This window comes from Colobus angolensis, unplaced genomic scaffold, assembly GCF_000951035.1.
Source record: "Colobus angolensis palliatus isolate OR3802 unplaced genomic scaffold, Cang.pa_1.0 Scaffold100, whole genome shotgun sequence".
Classification (NCBI taxonomy): Eukaryota; Metazoa; Chordata; class Mammalia; order Primates; family Cercopithecidae; genus Colobus; species Colobus angolensis.
The window spans coordinates 3,774,352-3,791,004 of record NW_012110920.1 but is presented as its reverse complement, the minus strand read 5'-3'; the positions used below and the strand labels follow the sequence as shown (position 1 = coordinate 3,791,004).

General features: G+C 45.4%; 1 protein-coding gene across 1 annotated transcript in view; it reads right to left on the bottom strand.

The window, feature by feature from the left end:
- The window catches only part of IL19 (interleukin 19), a 47,895-nt gene extending 37,569 nt beyond the window's left edge, over positions 1 to 10,326 (bottom strand). Inside the window, 2 exon segments of the mRNA XM_011937489.1 lie at positions 10,198 to 10,256; positions 10,258 to 10,326. Coding sequence (XP_011792879.1) covers positions 10,198 to 10,256; positions 10,258 to 10,307 — 109 coding nt within the window. The 5' untranslated portion in view covers positions 10,308 to 10,326.
- Between the last annotated feature and the right edge of the window lie 6,327 nt (positions 10,327 to 16,653).

Sequence of the window (16,653 nt, the reverse complement as noted above, 5' to 3'; positions counted from 1 at the left end):
TCTAGTGCCAATTGAACAACCCGCCTTATAGTTTACATGCTACTTACAGTCGATCAAGAGGACAAATTCACCTTTTCTGGTGATTTTCCTAAAACTGGATAGATGCCCAGAGATTGGTATGGTACTTTTACAGTCTACAGTGGTGCAGTATAAAATCATCTTTTAAAGTCCCTACCAGAGCTGTGGGCTGGGCAGAGAAATATTCTACCCAGTTGGCCAACAGAGTCTTCCTTTGAGGCTGAGCTAAAGTGAAGACCTGCAGGAAAAGCCAGTGTAGGTCAGGCCCACAGAGAGCATCTTCTGAAGCTCATGTCCACCCACCCCACACCAAGTACAACTAACAGTACAGACTACAAAGCCTATCACATATGGAGATCTCACATAGGGATGTGGAAATCATGCATTATTATCCCTTCCTTTCAGATGAGAGCAGTCTTAAGATAATGAACCAGCTTGGATTTACACAGATAGTAAATAGCAGAGACAAGTATTCCAGCCCAGGTCTGCTGCCTAGGAATGCTTTATCTACCACTCTTCACTGCTCCTAGGTGCTCCTGTCTGCAGGTAGCAATGCCCATAGGGGCTGCTTTGAGGGACATCATGATCAACATACACAAAGACTGTTTGCCAAGAATAGAGAGCAGCTTTGTTCTGTTCCCCTAAACAAGACCTGCTTCTGAGTTCATGGGGAGTAGTACAAGTTTGTTTCCAGAACCTCTGCCTTCCTTCTCTGTCATACAGAATCCTCAGGCACCCTCTTCACTCATGATGCCCCACCCAGGCTGTCCTTTCCTGGCCAGCATCTCTAGCTCCTGCAGCCTCTTCACTACATCTGTCTCTCATCTTCTTTGTAGCACCACAAGGGGTCCTTATTGTCCACAGACCAAATGGGCTGGGAGCCTTTTCTCAGGACTCCTGCTAAGACTTGTGTCAACTGTAGGCACACATACATAGCAACAAGCCCCTCCAAGGTAGATGCTTTGTCCTCATGGCAACACTTTCTACATTACTCTCTGTGAATTTAACCTACTGCGAGTTCTCTTGTACCTGGAAGTCTTAGGTGCTCCTCACCCTCCCACCTCACTCCATTTACTCTGTCTCAGTGACAGATCTCTGCTTACCTAATCTTTTCCTACCTCACCCCACCATGTGTGCACATGTACGCGTGTGCACACACACACACACACACACAAAATTCCCTTCATACCTCTCCCTAATTTTCTGAATCCTATCCTTCCTTCAAGGCCGCAGTCACTCTACATGCACAGTTAATTTTACTCTCAGAGCTTCACATCACGTCACAGTATCTTTTGTTTGGTATAGTTTTTTTTTTGCTGTTGTTTGTTTGTTTTTGTTTAGATGGAGTTTCACTCTGTTTCTCAGGCTGGAATGCAATAGTGCAATCTTGGCTTACCACAACCTCTGCCTTCAGGGTTCAAGTGATTTTCGTGCCTCAGCCACCAGAGTAGCTGGGATTACAGGCATGTGTCACCACACTCGGCTAATTTTTGTATTTTTAGTAGAGACAGGGTTTCGCCATGTTGGCCAGGCTGGTCTCGAACTCCTGGCCTCAAGTGATCTGCTTGCCTCAGCCTCCCAAAGTGCTGGGATTACAGGCATGAGCCACCACACCTGGCCTATATCAATTTTTAAGGCACCAGATTAGGAACCAAAAGCACTATATACTGAATGTGTTTATTTACTCTTTTAAATATGTTTTCTGCTCCATTTTTTAACACCATAGTTCATCTCTGTAATAGAAAAAAATGTTTACCATCACCTTAGAAATTATAGTTAAATCGATTCCCATAACGTATTTCTATATATTTGTTTCTATATATAGTTACCCCATTTCGATGTTTCTTCTTGCCTTACTCCTACAAATATAAATTGCACACCATTTCTGTGTCATGCACTGTGCTAAGACCGGGGAATTCAGTGGCAAATAAATTAAACATGGCCCCTGCTTTTGTGGGGTTCATACTCTAAGAGAAGACAAATGTAACACAAGTAAACACATAAATATATAGCTACATTTTGTGACTAGTGGTCTGAGATAAAGATGCCAAAAAAAATTAAAGGAAGCTTATTTGCAGATTGTGACACCAGAAAACATCTGAAGAGGTGATATAAGTAAGCTGAGATGTAATGAGAAAGAAGGAGCCAGGAAAAGAAAGGGTTGGGGGAAGAGAGTTCCAGGTCTAGGGAACAGCATGAGTGAAGGCCCTGAGAGAAGAAGGAGCTTAGCATGTGCACAGCAAGAACTGATCAGTGGCTATGTGACTATAGCATGGTGAGTGAAGGATAGTGTGGCTGGGCTGGGAATAACTGCAGAGGTAGAATCAGGCAAGGTCTTGAAGGTCATAGCAAGGAGCTTGAATTGACTCTACATGCCATAGGATATGGTTTGGCTGTATCTCCACCCAAACTTAATCTTGAATTGTAGTTCCCATAATCCCCATATGTCATGGGAGGTACCTGGTGGGAGGTAATTGAATCATGGGAGCCATTACCCCCATGCTGCTGTTCTAGTAATAGTGGGTGAGTTCTCATGAGATCTGCTGGTTTTATAAAGGGCTTTTCCCTCTTTGCTCAGCACTTCTTCCTGCTGCCATATGAAGAAGGACGTGTTTGCTTCCACTTCTGCCGTGATTGTAAGTTTCCTGAGGCCTCCCCAGCCCTGCAGGACAGTGAGTCAATTAAACCTCTTTCCTTTATAAATTACCCAGTCTTGGGTATGTTTTTATAACAGTGGGAGAACAAACTAATACCCATAAGAAACTGTAAATTTATTTTAAGCAAGAAAGTGATATGATCTGGTTTACTAGACCATTGGTGACATGTAGAGAATGACTTAGAAGGGCTAAGAGTGGAAAAGACAGGCAAGTTAATAGGCTGTGGCAATAGTCCAGGTAAAATATGATATTGACTTGGACTAACAGCATACCAGGCTGATAGTGGAAAGGGGACCAATTTGTACTGTATTTCAGAGGTAGAATGATAGGACTGGGTGATAATTTGTACCAACTCTAATTTATCCTTATTGTGATACATTTTTTACTAGTTTGCTCAGGGAGAGTCCTGGGAATTGTATTTTCCGAGTGCATATGTTGTGCACATGTTATGAGTGACACTTTACATGGGCACACCCCATTTTCCTCTGGCGATCTCTCCCTTATTTGCAGTCCATATGACAAAGCTGACCCATCCTCTCATCCCAGGAGTGGGTATGTGCTGCCATTGAGATTAAGGCAACAACCCTTCTCAATTGCATAGATTGATTCAAGGGTGAGTACATGACCCAAGCCAAGCCAATCAAAATCAATGAGGATTAACCCAAGGTTAATGGCACATGTATTAGGACTCTCTTTTCCACTGGGATTGGTAAACTGGGAGAATGTAAGTCTGGAGATACTGAATGTCACCCTACAGGAACAACCCTCCGAAGAATGACGGCAACCCAGAGAAAAGCAAGAGCAGCAGGGATGGATTCCTAGTGAACCCTTGGACTTCGTTAAGTGAATCAGCAAAATTCCTTTTTTGTTTAAGCCAGTTTGAACTGACCCTGACACAACCCAGACTACTGATGAATACAGTAAGCACATTCAGTTTTTAAAATAAGATTTTACTTAAAGCCATTATATTTTCTACATATGGCTTCTGCTCCAAAAGAGTCTGTTCATTATTTTTAGGAACTCCTGTTATGTGTAGGTTAGCTCTTTGATATCTGTATTTCATGTTTACTCTATTCTTTCATTTTCATTTCTTTATCTTTTACTTTTGTGTTCTAGGAAATTTATCTTCAGTTTGCCTTTTACTCATCATTTCAGTTTTCTGCAGTGTCCATTTGTAAGCTATGGCTTGCATTTTGGAGTTTAATTCATAACTGTATTTTCCAGCCTGACAAAATATTTCTTCCATTTGGATTGTTTCCTTTTTATAATGGCTTGCTCTAGTCACACACATGTAAATTGTTTTAGCATCTAGCACATGGCATTCTTTGATAAACAGAAAAAAGTAAATGAGGTTATTATTCATTTTTCAGGTCAATGATTTTCCTGATTCTATCACTTAACTCCCGTTAGCCTGCTTGGTCTTTATAGCCTCTACCACCTGGTATATATTTGTATCAAGACCTAGAGCAGTGGCTGCACAAGTTGGCACTAAAATCTAGTGGTACAGATGTGTTTTCACTCTTAATTTGCTCAAAGTCCCATTGAGAAGGTAAAACTAGCACAAAAAAGTAAATAACCATCCCAGGCAGCTCAGAACTATCAGAAATACATACATGGTTAATAGCCAAATAAATTGTGCCGATACAGGTGTGTGCTCTAGAATCAGAGCGAGGGATGCAGACAGCAGGAGATCATTTCGTGCTTGAATGATCAGAACAGTGTCCACAGAGGATCCAAGGACTGACGGGAACTTCGAAGAAGGGAAAGGAAGGAGTCTGGTGGATTCTTCTAAAGAGCATTTCTCTGGGATTCAGATAATTTCACCCATGCAGTTAGCACTCATTCTATCCCTGAAAGATACAGCTACTCTTCCTATAAGGTAAGAGAATTTCAGGCTCGAACAGAGAATTTTAGATTGAAAAATCCAAGCCCATTTTCTATTCCTCCAACCGCAAATAAAGGTGTGGAAAGCAGTTGAGGAAACAGATTGAGGTGAATTTCATTGAAGCCTTGCTCTCTTGCATCTCTGTTTGATCCCTGGGTCATTCTCTCAGGCATCTCTGGTTGGAAACACTTTCAAACCCCAAATCTCATCCTTATTGGGTTTGCATTGTGCTTAGAAAGATGTTGACACCAATAAAAGCTTGTTGCTTAAAGACACAGCCTATGACTCACACAATGCACACTTTATACACCCTAACTGCTTCCATCTCTAGTAACTTTCAGCTTCTCATTACCTAAATTATTTAATTGCACTCAACCTGGGGGTTATCATCATATAGGGAATCAAAGGAGGTGCCAGAAACAGATAAAAATCAAGAAAACAACCATTTGAAAAGGTTATCATCGGCATCAGGGAATGTCCGTGTTGGAAAGGATCTCCAGGTTCATTAGCCCCCGCTCCCAGCACAGGAACCCTCTTTGTTATGACTCGGACAGATGTTATCCAATTTTGCTTCACAACTTTCAAGGCCTGGGTGCCACATTCTGCAGCTGTCATATGCAGACTTGACAGGCAGGTGAATGTGGCAAGCAACCCATATTTAAATATAGTTGAAGCCCTCCTGGAATTTACACAGCTACATCTTTCCCTGTACTGCCCTGCAAGAAACATGAGAGAGGAAGCGCTTCTGAGCCTCATGCCATGTTATACAGAGCAAGAAAGAGAAGGAAAGAGACAGGGCGAAGAGAGAAAGGATGACTTAATATTGTAGTGTTCAAGCTGGAATAATTTTCCCTCCCACCTTACTGGAGTGCTTTCCAAGTGCTATTTCCTGGAGCAATGCCAGATTAGTTATTCCAGAATTCCCGGGGACTTTGCACAGAGTCCCAGACCCCATCCCTGAGAGATGAATTTGGTACATCTGGGATGAGGCCTGGGCATCTCTATTTGTTAAAGCTTCCGATTATTTTGAAGCGCAGTCAGGTTGAAAGTCACTTTATATTAGAGGGCTCTGGACTAGGTCACCCCATTCCTGGTGGTTGAAAAACCTCATGCAAGCAGATCACTCCTATGTCCTCTGGCAGTTTTCTGTAAGCATGTTTTTGTGTTGCTGAAGGCAGCCCCATCAGCCCCTGGGGAAATAATCCTTTCCTGTTCTCTCCAGCCATGCCCTACAGGATCACCTGAGGCCTGTGTCTGGGCCTCTTTACTGCAGCACAGCATCCAGCTTGTACTCTTTGTTGTGGGCTGGCCAAGATGCTGACAGGAACAAAAATGACTTGTTTTTGAGAGTAAAGATACAAGCTTTGACTGAGATGACGCACACATGTTCATGGAGGGAGACTCTCACATCCGACCTACCTTCTTCCGTCCACAGAGAGTCACGTTGCTACTCTAACCACATCACTAATTCCGAAAGATGGGGACTCCTACACAGGGCCTGAGGTCAATGCCTCTGATTAGGGCAAGGAACTGGAAGGTGTCCAACCCCAACTTCCTGGCACTCCAAGTTCTCTCAGCAGCAATAGAGAAAGCCCATGGATGTAATTGCATTACCGAAGGCAAGGCCCTCAATGTGTGGACTCTCTGGGGTGCTGGTTTTAAAAAGGCAAGCTCTCAAGCCCCATAAAAAGACGTTTTGAAGATCAGAGTGAGGACAGGAAATCCACCTTTTGAGCAAGCAGGACTAGGGAATTCTGAGTAAGGCTAGTATTTGAACTTTACCCATTTGGGACTGAACCTCAAAGGAAAAAAGGGATCTGGAAAAGGAAATGACGTCCCCTCTGCCCTTCCAGGGCCATTGGTGCATCTGTTCTTGAGATATTGGCCAGGCCCCTTATTTTTCTGACATTCCCCTTGCTTTCCTGTCACCTCATCTTCCTTAACAGGCCTTCTTATCTGCCAGAAGATTGGTCTTTCTTTAAGGCTAGCAGTTAGCCTTGCTTGGGGATCCAATTCTATACATGTGGGCATAGAGGACAGAGCAAGAAGACAGGGCAAGTGGGCAGAACTGTACAGGGAAGGGAGGGACAGTGTTGGAAGTGAAGCCCAGGCTTGGAACTTGCCTATGGCAAAAAAAAAAAAAGGAAAATTTATAGCTCCAATATGTCACCAGGGATTGAAATTAAGTTATGACTCACGACTTACCCATGAAGCTCTTTCCCAATTCGTCTGGGTTGTGTCATCAAACGACCTGAATTTAAGTCATGGCTCCATCGCTTATTGGCTGTGTGATCTTGGGAAAATTATTGAACTCTCTGACATTTAGTTTCCTTATCTGTAAAATAAGGGTAATCGTTTGATAAAGGTGCTGTTCGTTTTGATGAGGTGATACACAAAAATGCTTAGTCCAGGTTTTGGCACATGGAAGGCAGAAAAAAAAAAACCACCCTAGATATTATGAATAATATAATTCTGTCATGTACACCTTTCCACACTTAACCTCCTCTCACAACCTACTCACTTACTCTAGGCACCAGGCAACCTGAATTACTAAGTGTTCTCTAGGGCCCCAATAAGCCATGGGTTTTAGAGTCTAATGGAATGGTCTAATCCCATCTCCATCACCAACTCATGAGCTGTGTGACCTTCCTGGGCCTCTGTTCCCTTCTCTATGGATCAATGCCAATACATCAAGTTTCTGCAAAGGCCTGGTACATTCACTGATGCGCACAAGTAGCCCAGGACAGTGCTCAGAGCACCCTGTGCTGCAGCCTCCCCTTCCCCTCCTTCCTTGCAGGCTCCCATGTTTGTCCGTGCCTTTCCATGGCAGTGCCTTTGTTCAAACTGTTTCTTCCACCAGGAATGTCCCTTCCCTTTTTCTGCTCATTGGAGTTCCTCCCAAAGCTGCCTTCATCCTACCTCAACCCCAACAGTCAAGATACCCAGATAATCACCCTTCGTTGACAAATAGAGTATGTACTGAGAGTCTGTGATGTGTCAGGCACTGTTGCTCATGACCAGGGATACAGAGATGATTAAGATCTAGTCCCCAAGAAATTCAGTCTACTTAACATAAGAACATAAGAAGAATATGAACATAAGAACAAATAACTGCCCTCCAAGGAAGTGGGGGTAATAATAGAAGTGAATCAAAAGTGCAGGGACAGCACAGAAGAGGGAGCTCTTGGGTCTGACTCAGGCGGGATGGAGAAGCCTTTATAGAGACACAGACTTTTGACTGGAAGGGTGAGTGATGTTGGACAGGCAGAGAAGGGGGAGTAGTAGTTTGTCTAAGACTGACCCAGAGCAATAGAGGTCTGAGATAGACAGGTGGGCCAACAGTGCTGGAGGCTGACCAGGAATTGGGAGGGCACAGAGACAGAGCTGTAAAGAGAAGAGGACCAGGTGCCAATGACCTTGAGCCTGGTCAGGGAAAGGTCCAGGAAGTTGCCTCCATTCCACCCCTGCCTAGGCACATGGGGACAGTGGAGAGCAGATCTGTCATCTGTGAGGAACATTCCAGAGCAGGAGCAGTCCATGGAAATCCTTCATCTCTAGTCCCCCTCATATGATTGGCTAGAAGGCCATGGGCTACAGACTTGTAATTCAAAAGACACACGGGTGTGGAGGCAGACTTCTGTTGCTTTTTTTTTTTTTTTTCTACAAATGGACAACTTTCTTTGATTTCTTAAATTCAATTGCAAAATTTAGAAAATCCCACTCCACTAAGGAGAGAGTGAAAGTTAGAATATCCAGTGCTTTCTGAGGAAGGTTGCAATATGAGAGTGACAAATTTCACCAGAATCTCACCATCCAGCCATCTTCCTCCATGAGCCAGAGGTCAATGACCTCAGGCAGGAGTAATGTCTCATCCTAAGGCCTTTTGGAATATGTTTCTGGCCAGAGGTAGCTGGTCTCCAGGCTGTGCCTGGTCCTCATGCCCAGCCAACGTCATTGCCTTCCAGACCCCAGGGCAACAGACAGTGTCTACTTACCCACTGCCTTCTGGACTTAGCACACAAGGCCAGGAAGGGCCGGGGCCAATTTCCCCATTCTTTTCCCCATATTTTTTGTGTGCCAGATATACTAAATGTCTCACCTTCCTCCAGACACGGCAGCTGTTTCACAATGCCTAAAATCTTTTTCCAGATAAATGACTTGATCTGGAAGGGCTTGATCACCATCATTCCTATCTCCTTTCCCCATCCCGGTTCCCTAAACACACACACACTCACATACTCAACTCCCACTCTCCCTGGCAAACTCTTATTCACCCTTCAAGTCCAGTCACGTGTCACTGTTCTCAGCAAAATCTCCCTTGACCACACCCTCCTCCTCTGGGTGGTAAATTACTCTCTCTTTGGGGTCTTACAGCATTTCTTCCCCAATCCTTAACTAATAATACTGTCATGTTCTTCACCAATATACTGGAAGCTCAATGGGATATGGACTTTGTCTTGTTCAGCGTTGTGTCCTCGGCAGTCTGGTATGTAGAAGGCACTCAATAAAAATTGGTTGAATTAATTGCATTTAATCAAGCCAGGACAATTTTCAGTGAAATGAAACACTTGCCCAAGTTGCTTAAATTCCTGAAAATTGATTTATCTGAAGAGTATCAATGACTTTGGATAATTATTGAATATATCCTTTTTGTACAAGCTGCGAAGTATATGAAGATAAACAAACTTGCTTATAGATAGGTGGGAGAAGGGATGAGATGTTTATAAAAATAATAGTAACACAAAATAGAAAGAAATACATGCCAAGAAGAGAAAGTGCTGTGGGGATTCAGGAGAGAGGGCACTTCCTCCATAGGATTGATCAGGAGTCTTCACAGAGGACAAGCCATTTAACTTGGGACACCATTGACGATGTTTTCCACCCTGAACTTGGTCCACTGGCAGCCATGTGACCCTGGTCTCCTGGCTATAGCTGATTAGAAAGTGGACAACTGACCTAAGCTGAGCTGTTGGTCTCTGTCTCCCAGTGATTTGGTCTTGGGACTTCAGAGCACTAGTCAGTCTTGGCTGGTCCCTTGAATTAAAGACTAGTAGCCTCTAGAGCTGTGTAGTTGCAATCCTCTGCAAACTGCTAAGAGATGCAGAGAAAGCTTCCAAGGAAAGCAGAAAGGTGTGACCATGTGGACTCAAAGAGCGAGAAGCTGAGTCCTGGCTTTCTGATGACTTCTACTCCTGGTTCCAGTCCCTCAGTGTCCTGCAGCAGCTTCCATCCCACAGATATTCCAAGACACCCCAGGGTCTTTACAGTAAATTCCCCCTTTTTACTACAGCTAGCTGGACTGTGCCATTGCAGTTAGCAACTTTGGTGAAGACTTGTTTGTGTGAAGAAATGGGCCATGACCAGTATGGGAGCTGATAGGGAAGGGGTATGCAGATACGGTTTATTTGTCTTCCTTTTCACCCTATACTCCCTCACTCACCCTCAGCATCTCCAGTCTGATGACCCCTCTATCTCCCCTAAATCTGGCCAGCAGTCTGTCAAAAAGGAACCTTATGACAGACAAAGGTGTCATAGGTGTCTGGAAGTCCAGTCTTCCAGACTCTTAAAATAAATTGGATATCTCTAGTCCCAGAGAATGGCTCCACATCCACGGTCCCTATAGCAGAAGTTACTCACCCCATGGAACAGAGCCCCAAAGCACTGGCACACACACGGATATATGTGTACACACATGTGAGAGGTAAGGAACATGCAGATCTGTGTGGAAACGCTCCCTTAGTGCACATTCTTGGACTCCTGTCAGTGTGTACAAGCACTGCTCGATGGAGAAAATCATAGAGAGTCATCATTACAAAAAGGTGCACTCAGCTCCCTCCTTCTGGTGGCTTTGAGGTCGGCAAAAGTGCACACACGGCAACCTCTTTACAAAAATTCAACCCAGCTACTCTGAACCGAATCACACCCTCAATCAAGGCTTGTACTGTGTGGGAGAGCTCCAGGAGGACAGTGGTGTTTCTCAGGGCGTTGTGGGACTCTGACATTTGGTAAATCGGATCGGGGAAGAGGGTGGCCAGATTTTATGAGGCCCAGAGGCATACATAATGGGAGGGAGAACTGTCTTTTAAGAAAAAAAAAATGTATATATAATTACTTTGGCTGTGGAAAGGACCAATGCAAGTAAGAGACCCTGAAGCTTTTATTAGTGTCACAGGAAATCGACTTGGGGGTGGGAAAGTGGGAGCTTAAAATTAAACCCCGATTTCCTTTGCTCTGTGCTTGTCATTTCTATACAAATGGAAGCCCGCAAGGACTGCAGTTCCACAACAGCACCACTTCCCTTGCAGAGGGGATGCCTAGGCTGGAGTGTGGGCTTGCACACGCCCCCTGTAGGCTAGCGAGGTCAAGATCGGATGGAACAGTGAGCCAGGTGAAGAATGTGAACTAGGCAGCTTGGAGAGAGAGAAATGAACCACTCCTCTGACACGGCAATTCCAAAACTTGATCTTGATTCTTTTATTTCTACATCTCACAGATCATCCCCGCTCTCTGGATCCCCAAGTCACAAAATCCCTTCCTTTGGTGGGGGTCGGGAGGTGGGGCAGGTGGAGGCAGGAGGAAGATGTACTATTATTCTGTAGTACCGCCTCTAGGTCTGGGAGGCAATGAAGCCAAGAATGGGAGCTTGGAACCAGGCTTCCTGGGTGTGGAGCCCAGCTCTGCCACTTAGCTGGATGACCTTGGGCAAGTTATTTCAGCGTTCTCTCTGACTTTCAGTTTCCCCTCTGTAAAACTAAAATAAGGTTAGGCCCTATCTCATAGGGTTATGTGAAAATAATTCGGGGAAAATGTCTAACACAGTAGGGCTCACGAGGTTGACTCTTATGGGTCATAACTCACCAGCAAGCAGCTGTTGGATTTTAATGCTCTGGCCTCCCAACCTCGTGAGGATCGTGCCTTCCTGTTGGACAAGTCTCTTTCCTCAACCCTCTCTCTGAGGAACTCAAATAATTTCTAAGATATACTGCCTTGGAGCAGAAGACAAGGAATTTGGGGCAATTCTCCCCATTTACAGCCAGGCAAAATAAGGCCGAGAGCTGTTAGGGGCAGGGCCAGAGGCTCAGAGAAAAGTAAAGGCATGTCTACAAGTGAAGCTGAGGCCTCATGGCTCCTCGGTAGTATTTTCTGGACAGGGAAGGTGGTGGAGTTGTCCCGTGGAACACCACCACTCTGCCTGGTACTCTGTTAATGAGGAGGGGTCGTTGGCAACAGTGGCTCACCCTGTAGTCCCAGTGACTCAGGAGGCTGAGTGGGGAGGACTGCTTGAGCCCAGGAGTCCGAGGCTGCAGTGCACTATCATTGCACCTATGAATGAAGAGCCATTGCACTCCATCCCAGGCAATATAGTGAGACCCCATCTCAAAGATAATTCAAAGGGGAAGTAGACAGCAAGAGGTCTGGGGAAAGTCATCTGACCCCATGACCTACAGCAGGTGTGCCCTGCTTCCTCCTTCAACTCCACCTCAGCACAACCAAACACAGAAGATGCTGAGCTCTCTGAGAAAGGACTGCCTGTTAGGAGGTTTGTGGCCTGTGAGTCACAGCTCTGCCACTAGCTAGCTCTGAAATCCACTTCTTCTGCCTGTAAAATCAGGGATTAGGCTGGATGACATCTAAGGTTTTTATCTTAAACCTCTTCAGAAATTGCTTCATCTCATAGCCACATGAAGAAAGAGCCAGAAGTCAATATCCCTGAATGTGGCACTTCCTGACAACCACGACACCTTCTCCGGACTCCCATCATGTCCCAGGGAGTCCTGATCCATGTGGGGACATAGCCTGAAACGGCCAACTGCTGTCCTCCTTGGGCCATGGAACCTCTAGGGTTTGTGAGTGGTAAGATTAGGTCTAAAGGAGGCAGCAGGAAACGTCCTTGAGAAAAAAAAATTAGGAGAATGATTTTTCCATTTAAAGGGCAATGTTTCAAATAACTTTTTTTTTTTTTTTTTTTTTGAGACGGAGTCTCGCTCTGTCGCCCAGGCTGGAGTGCAGTGGCCGGATCTCAGCTCACTGTAAGCTCCGCCTCCCGGGTTCACGCCATTCTCCTGCCTCAGCCTCCGGAGTAGCTGGGACTACAGGCGCCTGCCACCTCGCCCGGCTAGTTTTTTGTATTTTTTGGTAGAGACGGGGTTTCACCATGTTAGCCAGGATGGTCTCGATCTGCTGACCTCGTGATCCGCCCATCTCGGCCTCCCAAAGTGCTGGGATTACAGGCTTGAGCCACCGCGCCCGGCCTCAAATAACTTTTTAAGACAGATGAACACAGACAACTGCCCATTCCCAATATACAAATTTCCAAACATTTTTCTTGTTTTCCAGGAAAAACAGGAAAGGGCTCAGGATAAGCTATAGTAGCAAAAATGGAGACATTTGCAAGAATACCTGAACTCTCGGAGGTGAGGAATGTGTAAATGGGTGACTGCAGGTCAATGTGGAAACCCTCTGGTGCCTCTGACGTCCATGTGTCTGCTTAGGAGGATGTATGACATGACCTCCACCTCACCCCACCCTCCGCCATGAATTCCCTTCCTGCCTGAGAATTCTAGAATTCTACACCAGTTGAGCAAGAAAGTACAAAGGAGGACTGACTTGGCAAAATCCCATGGGGCCCTGGTGAAACCAACAGGTTTGGCAATGATTGTGTCACTGTGACCCCGGACAAGTGACTTAACTTGACCATGCAAAAGTCAAGGATGTTCACATCCTGTCCCGCAGCAAAGTCTCTACACTGCAGGGAGTGAGCCCTGACCCTTAGAGACTGAACCCAGCGAAGGAGTCAGGGAATGTTCTTCTTCCTCCAAGTCTTACCCCAGCCTCAGCATGAGGAGGCTTTGTGATCTGGTTATCGGGCAATACTTCCCATTTACTGGGCTACGAACATCCCTGAGTCTGTAGCCCTGGGCTGGACAAAGGGTGAAAATCCAGATAAAGATTGCAAGACAGTCATTACTGTTGGGGCCTCCTAGAATGATGGAGGAAGCTGCCAGACTAATGAAGGTGACATAGAACACATTAAAATTCAGTCATGTGTCACTCAACAGTGGGGGTATGTTCTGAGAGATGCCTTATTAGGTGATTTTGTCATTGTGCAAACATCATAGAGTGTATTTACACAAAACCAAGATAGGTCATACAGTATAGCCTATTACTCCTAGGCTTCAAACCTGTACAGCATCATGCTGTACTGAATACTGCAGGCAAATGTAACATGATGGTAGTTTATTTGTGTATCTAAACATATCTAAACATAGAAAAGGTATAGTAAAATACAGCATCATAATCTTATGGGACCATCACCATATATGTGATCCATTATTGACTGAAACATCATTACATGGTGTATGCCTGTAATCCTACAGGAACTCGTGGGGGAAAAACAATGGCAAGTGAAAATTAACACAGCACAAGCCACTGGCCTAGAAAAGAATGGAGGATTGTGATGGCTAATTTATGGTCAACCTGACTGAATCACAGGATGTCCAGATGTCTGGTTAAGCATGATTTCTGGGTGTGCCTGTGAGAATGTTTCTGGAAGAGATTAGCATTTGAAGTTGTGACCGAGTGAAACAGATTGCCCTTCCCAATGTGAGTGGGCATGGTCTGATCTACGAAGGGTTCCAGTAGAACAAAAAAAAAGTGGGGGAAAGGAGAATTCCCCCTCTCTGTCTGACTGCTTGGACTTGCACTGAAGCATCCATCTTCTCCTGCCTGGGAACTTCTAGTTCTTAGGCCTTCAGAACTGAACTAGAATCTAGCCCATGGGACTCTCCAACTGGCCTTTGAACTATACCATCAGCTTTCCTGGGTCTCCAACTGCAGATAGGTGATCATGGGGCTTCTCAGCCTCCATAATCACATGATCCATACCTTATGCCTTATAATAAATCACACACACACACATACATTTCTATTGGTTCTGTTTCTCTGGAAAATCCTCACACAAAAATGAACTGAATTAATCAAAGAAGGCTTTTTCTTGGAGAAGGTGAGTTTCAAGGCTGCTAATAGAAGGAATAAAGAGAAGGGAGCCTTTGATTCAGACACAACTGATGGAACAAGAGTGGGCTATGGGGGATAACTTGAGGGCAGGCCCTGATCCAGGAGCAGGAATGTACACAGCTATCCATGTGTAGAATGTAGAGGTTGTTAGAAGCTCATAGGCTTCACTCTCAAGGCTCGGGTCTGTCTGCCCATCCATAGAATGAGGAAGAAGGTAGACTAGCTAGTCTCTACAGCTCCTTCCAAATCCAGCATTCTACAGTTCACAATCCTAAAAGTGTGGGAAGGAGTCAAACGGTGAGTTGGCTTGGGTTGACTAGAAAACAGGTGGTTAGTAGAAGGGGAGTAAGCCAGGTTCTTGAGGCATCCAATCTGAGAGTAATTTAAACATATCTGCTTGGGCTGAGCAAACTCAAACCTCATCCCTGACCAAACATCATCCAGGACTAGTTCTTATAAAGCAGCCTCAGAGCCGAAGGCAACTTGTGTATATGACAGAATATACCCAGCTGGATGCAAAAAGACTAAAATGTTCAAGAAGGTGGGCTAGGTCTAGACAAGTGCTGCAGCTTCAAGGTGACATGTCCGTCCCCTTTCACAACAGACCACTGTTTGCAGACTGTTGTCAGGCTGAACTGTACCAGCCTTGATGGTCAGCCATTACTCTACTTCCCAATTCTCCAGCTGGCCCTTGTGTCTGGATCTAGACTGGCCTCTATGACTAAGCTTTCTGTGGAGAATGAAAGGCCCTGAGAGACACCTGGGCCAGAGCATAACAGCCAAGGTTGCTTTAGCTGGCGTGGGGAGATGGAGGAAGGGTTTTGGTGATCTGCCAGGCACGAAGCAGTTTTGGGACTCCACATCCTGCCCTGAAGGATGTACTCACTGACTCTTTTCCCTGAGATTCCAATATTTTCCATCCCACAGCACTTTTGCCAATTCACATGAGTGCCATGGGCAGAAATAGGTATGGAAAGTGGGGAGCATAGGAGGATTCCAGCTTAACAAAGCACCAGGCTTGGTACAGGTCATGAAACATGGTCCAGGGAAATCCCCAAACAGAAGTGCCCCAGATGGTTTCCCCATTACTTTGGGTAACTTTCCATTGCCACACACCCACCCCTACCCACCTCCCAGGTCTCTTCTAAAGAACCTATTGCTCACCTTGTGACTTGGCAGGCATGAGAATCAAAAGAAGCAATGAGCCCAGTTCCTGAACTTGAGAAGCTAAAATCTATGTGAGAACATGAAACTTACACCCATTCTACAAGTAGGGAGGACCCAACAGGAGGAGCCGGGGCCACCCATAGTATAAGAGCTCAGAGAGGGGGTGTCAATGTGAGCTGGAACAGTGGGAAGAGGCTTCACAAAGGAGGGACACGGGGTCATGGGAATCAGTGAATGTGTGGGAGGCAGGGCAGGAGTCATGAAACAGGTGACAGACATTGGAGTACAAGATGTGACGGACCATACACAGAAATAGAGTGAAATAAACCACCACCTACTGAGTGCCTACTGTATGCCATGCCAGGCACTTTCCATCTGTTATTTCATTTTATCCTCCCAATAACAGCGGCAGTATCTTTATTTCCAAGTTACAGGTGGGGAAACTGAAAGGTTCATAAGAATTTAGAGTTGTTCTGGTGGCCTATGAGAAGTCTCTCCCAGTAACCAAACTGGGGAATAACTTGATGGTGATGGTGATGGTGATGGAATGAGATTGGCCTGGCCATGGTGTCCAAAGTACTGGAGAACATTGCCCATCCACCATCTGAAGAGCCATGAACCAGGAGCCCCTAGATGTCCTTGGAACATTAAGTGGTGGTCTCTGACTTAGGGATCTTCCCTCTTGACTCAGGTACACTAGCGCTAGCCTTAGCCCAGGCTTCCACCCACACTTCCCTGTCCCACTCTCCTTCCCCTGCTTCTCAGCCCCTGTTTCTTGTCAACAGGCACACTCCTCCCTAGCCCTTTGACCAGATGATGTCATTAATCACTACCAACTGCTAAGGAAGCCGCTGAGGTGTTATCATAACAAGCACCCGAACTGTGACTATGACTAATCGAGTGGTGTTA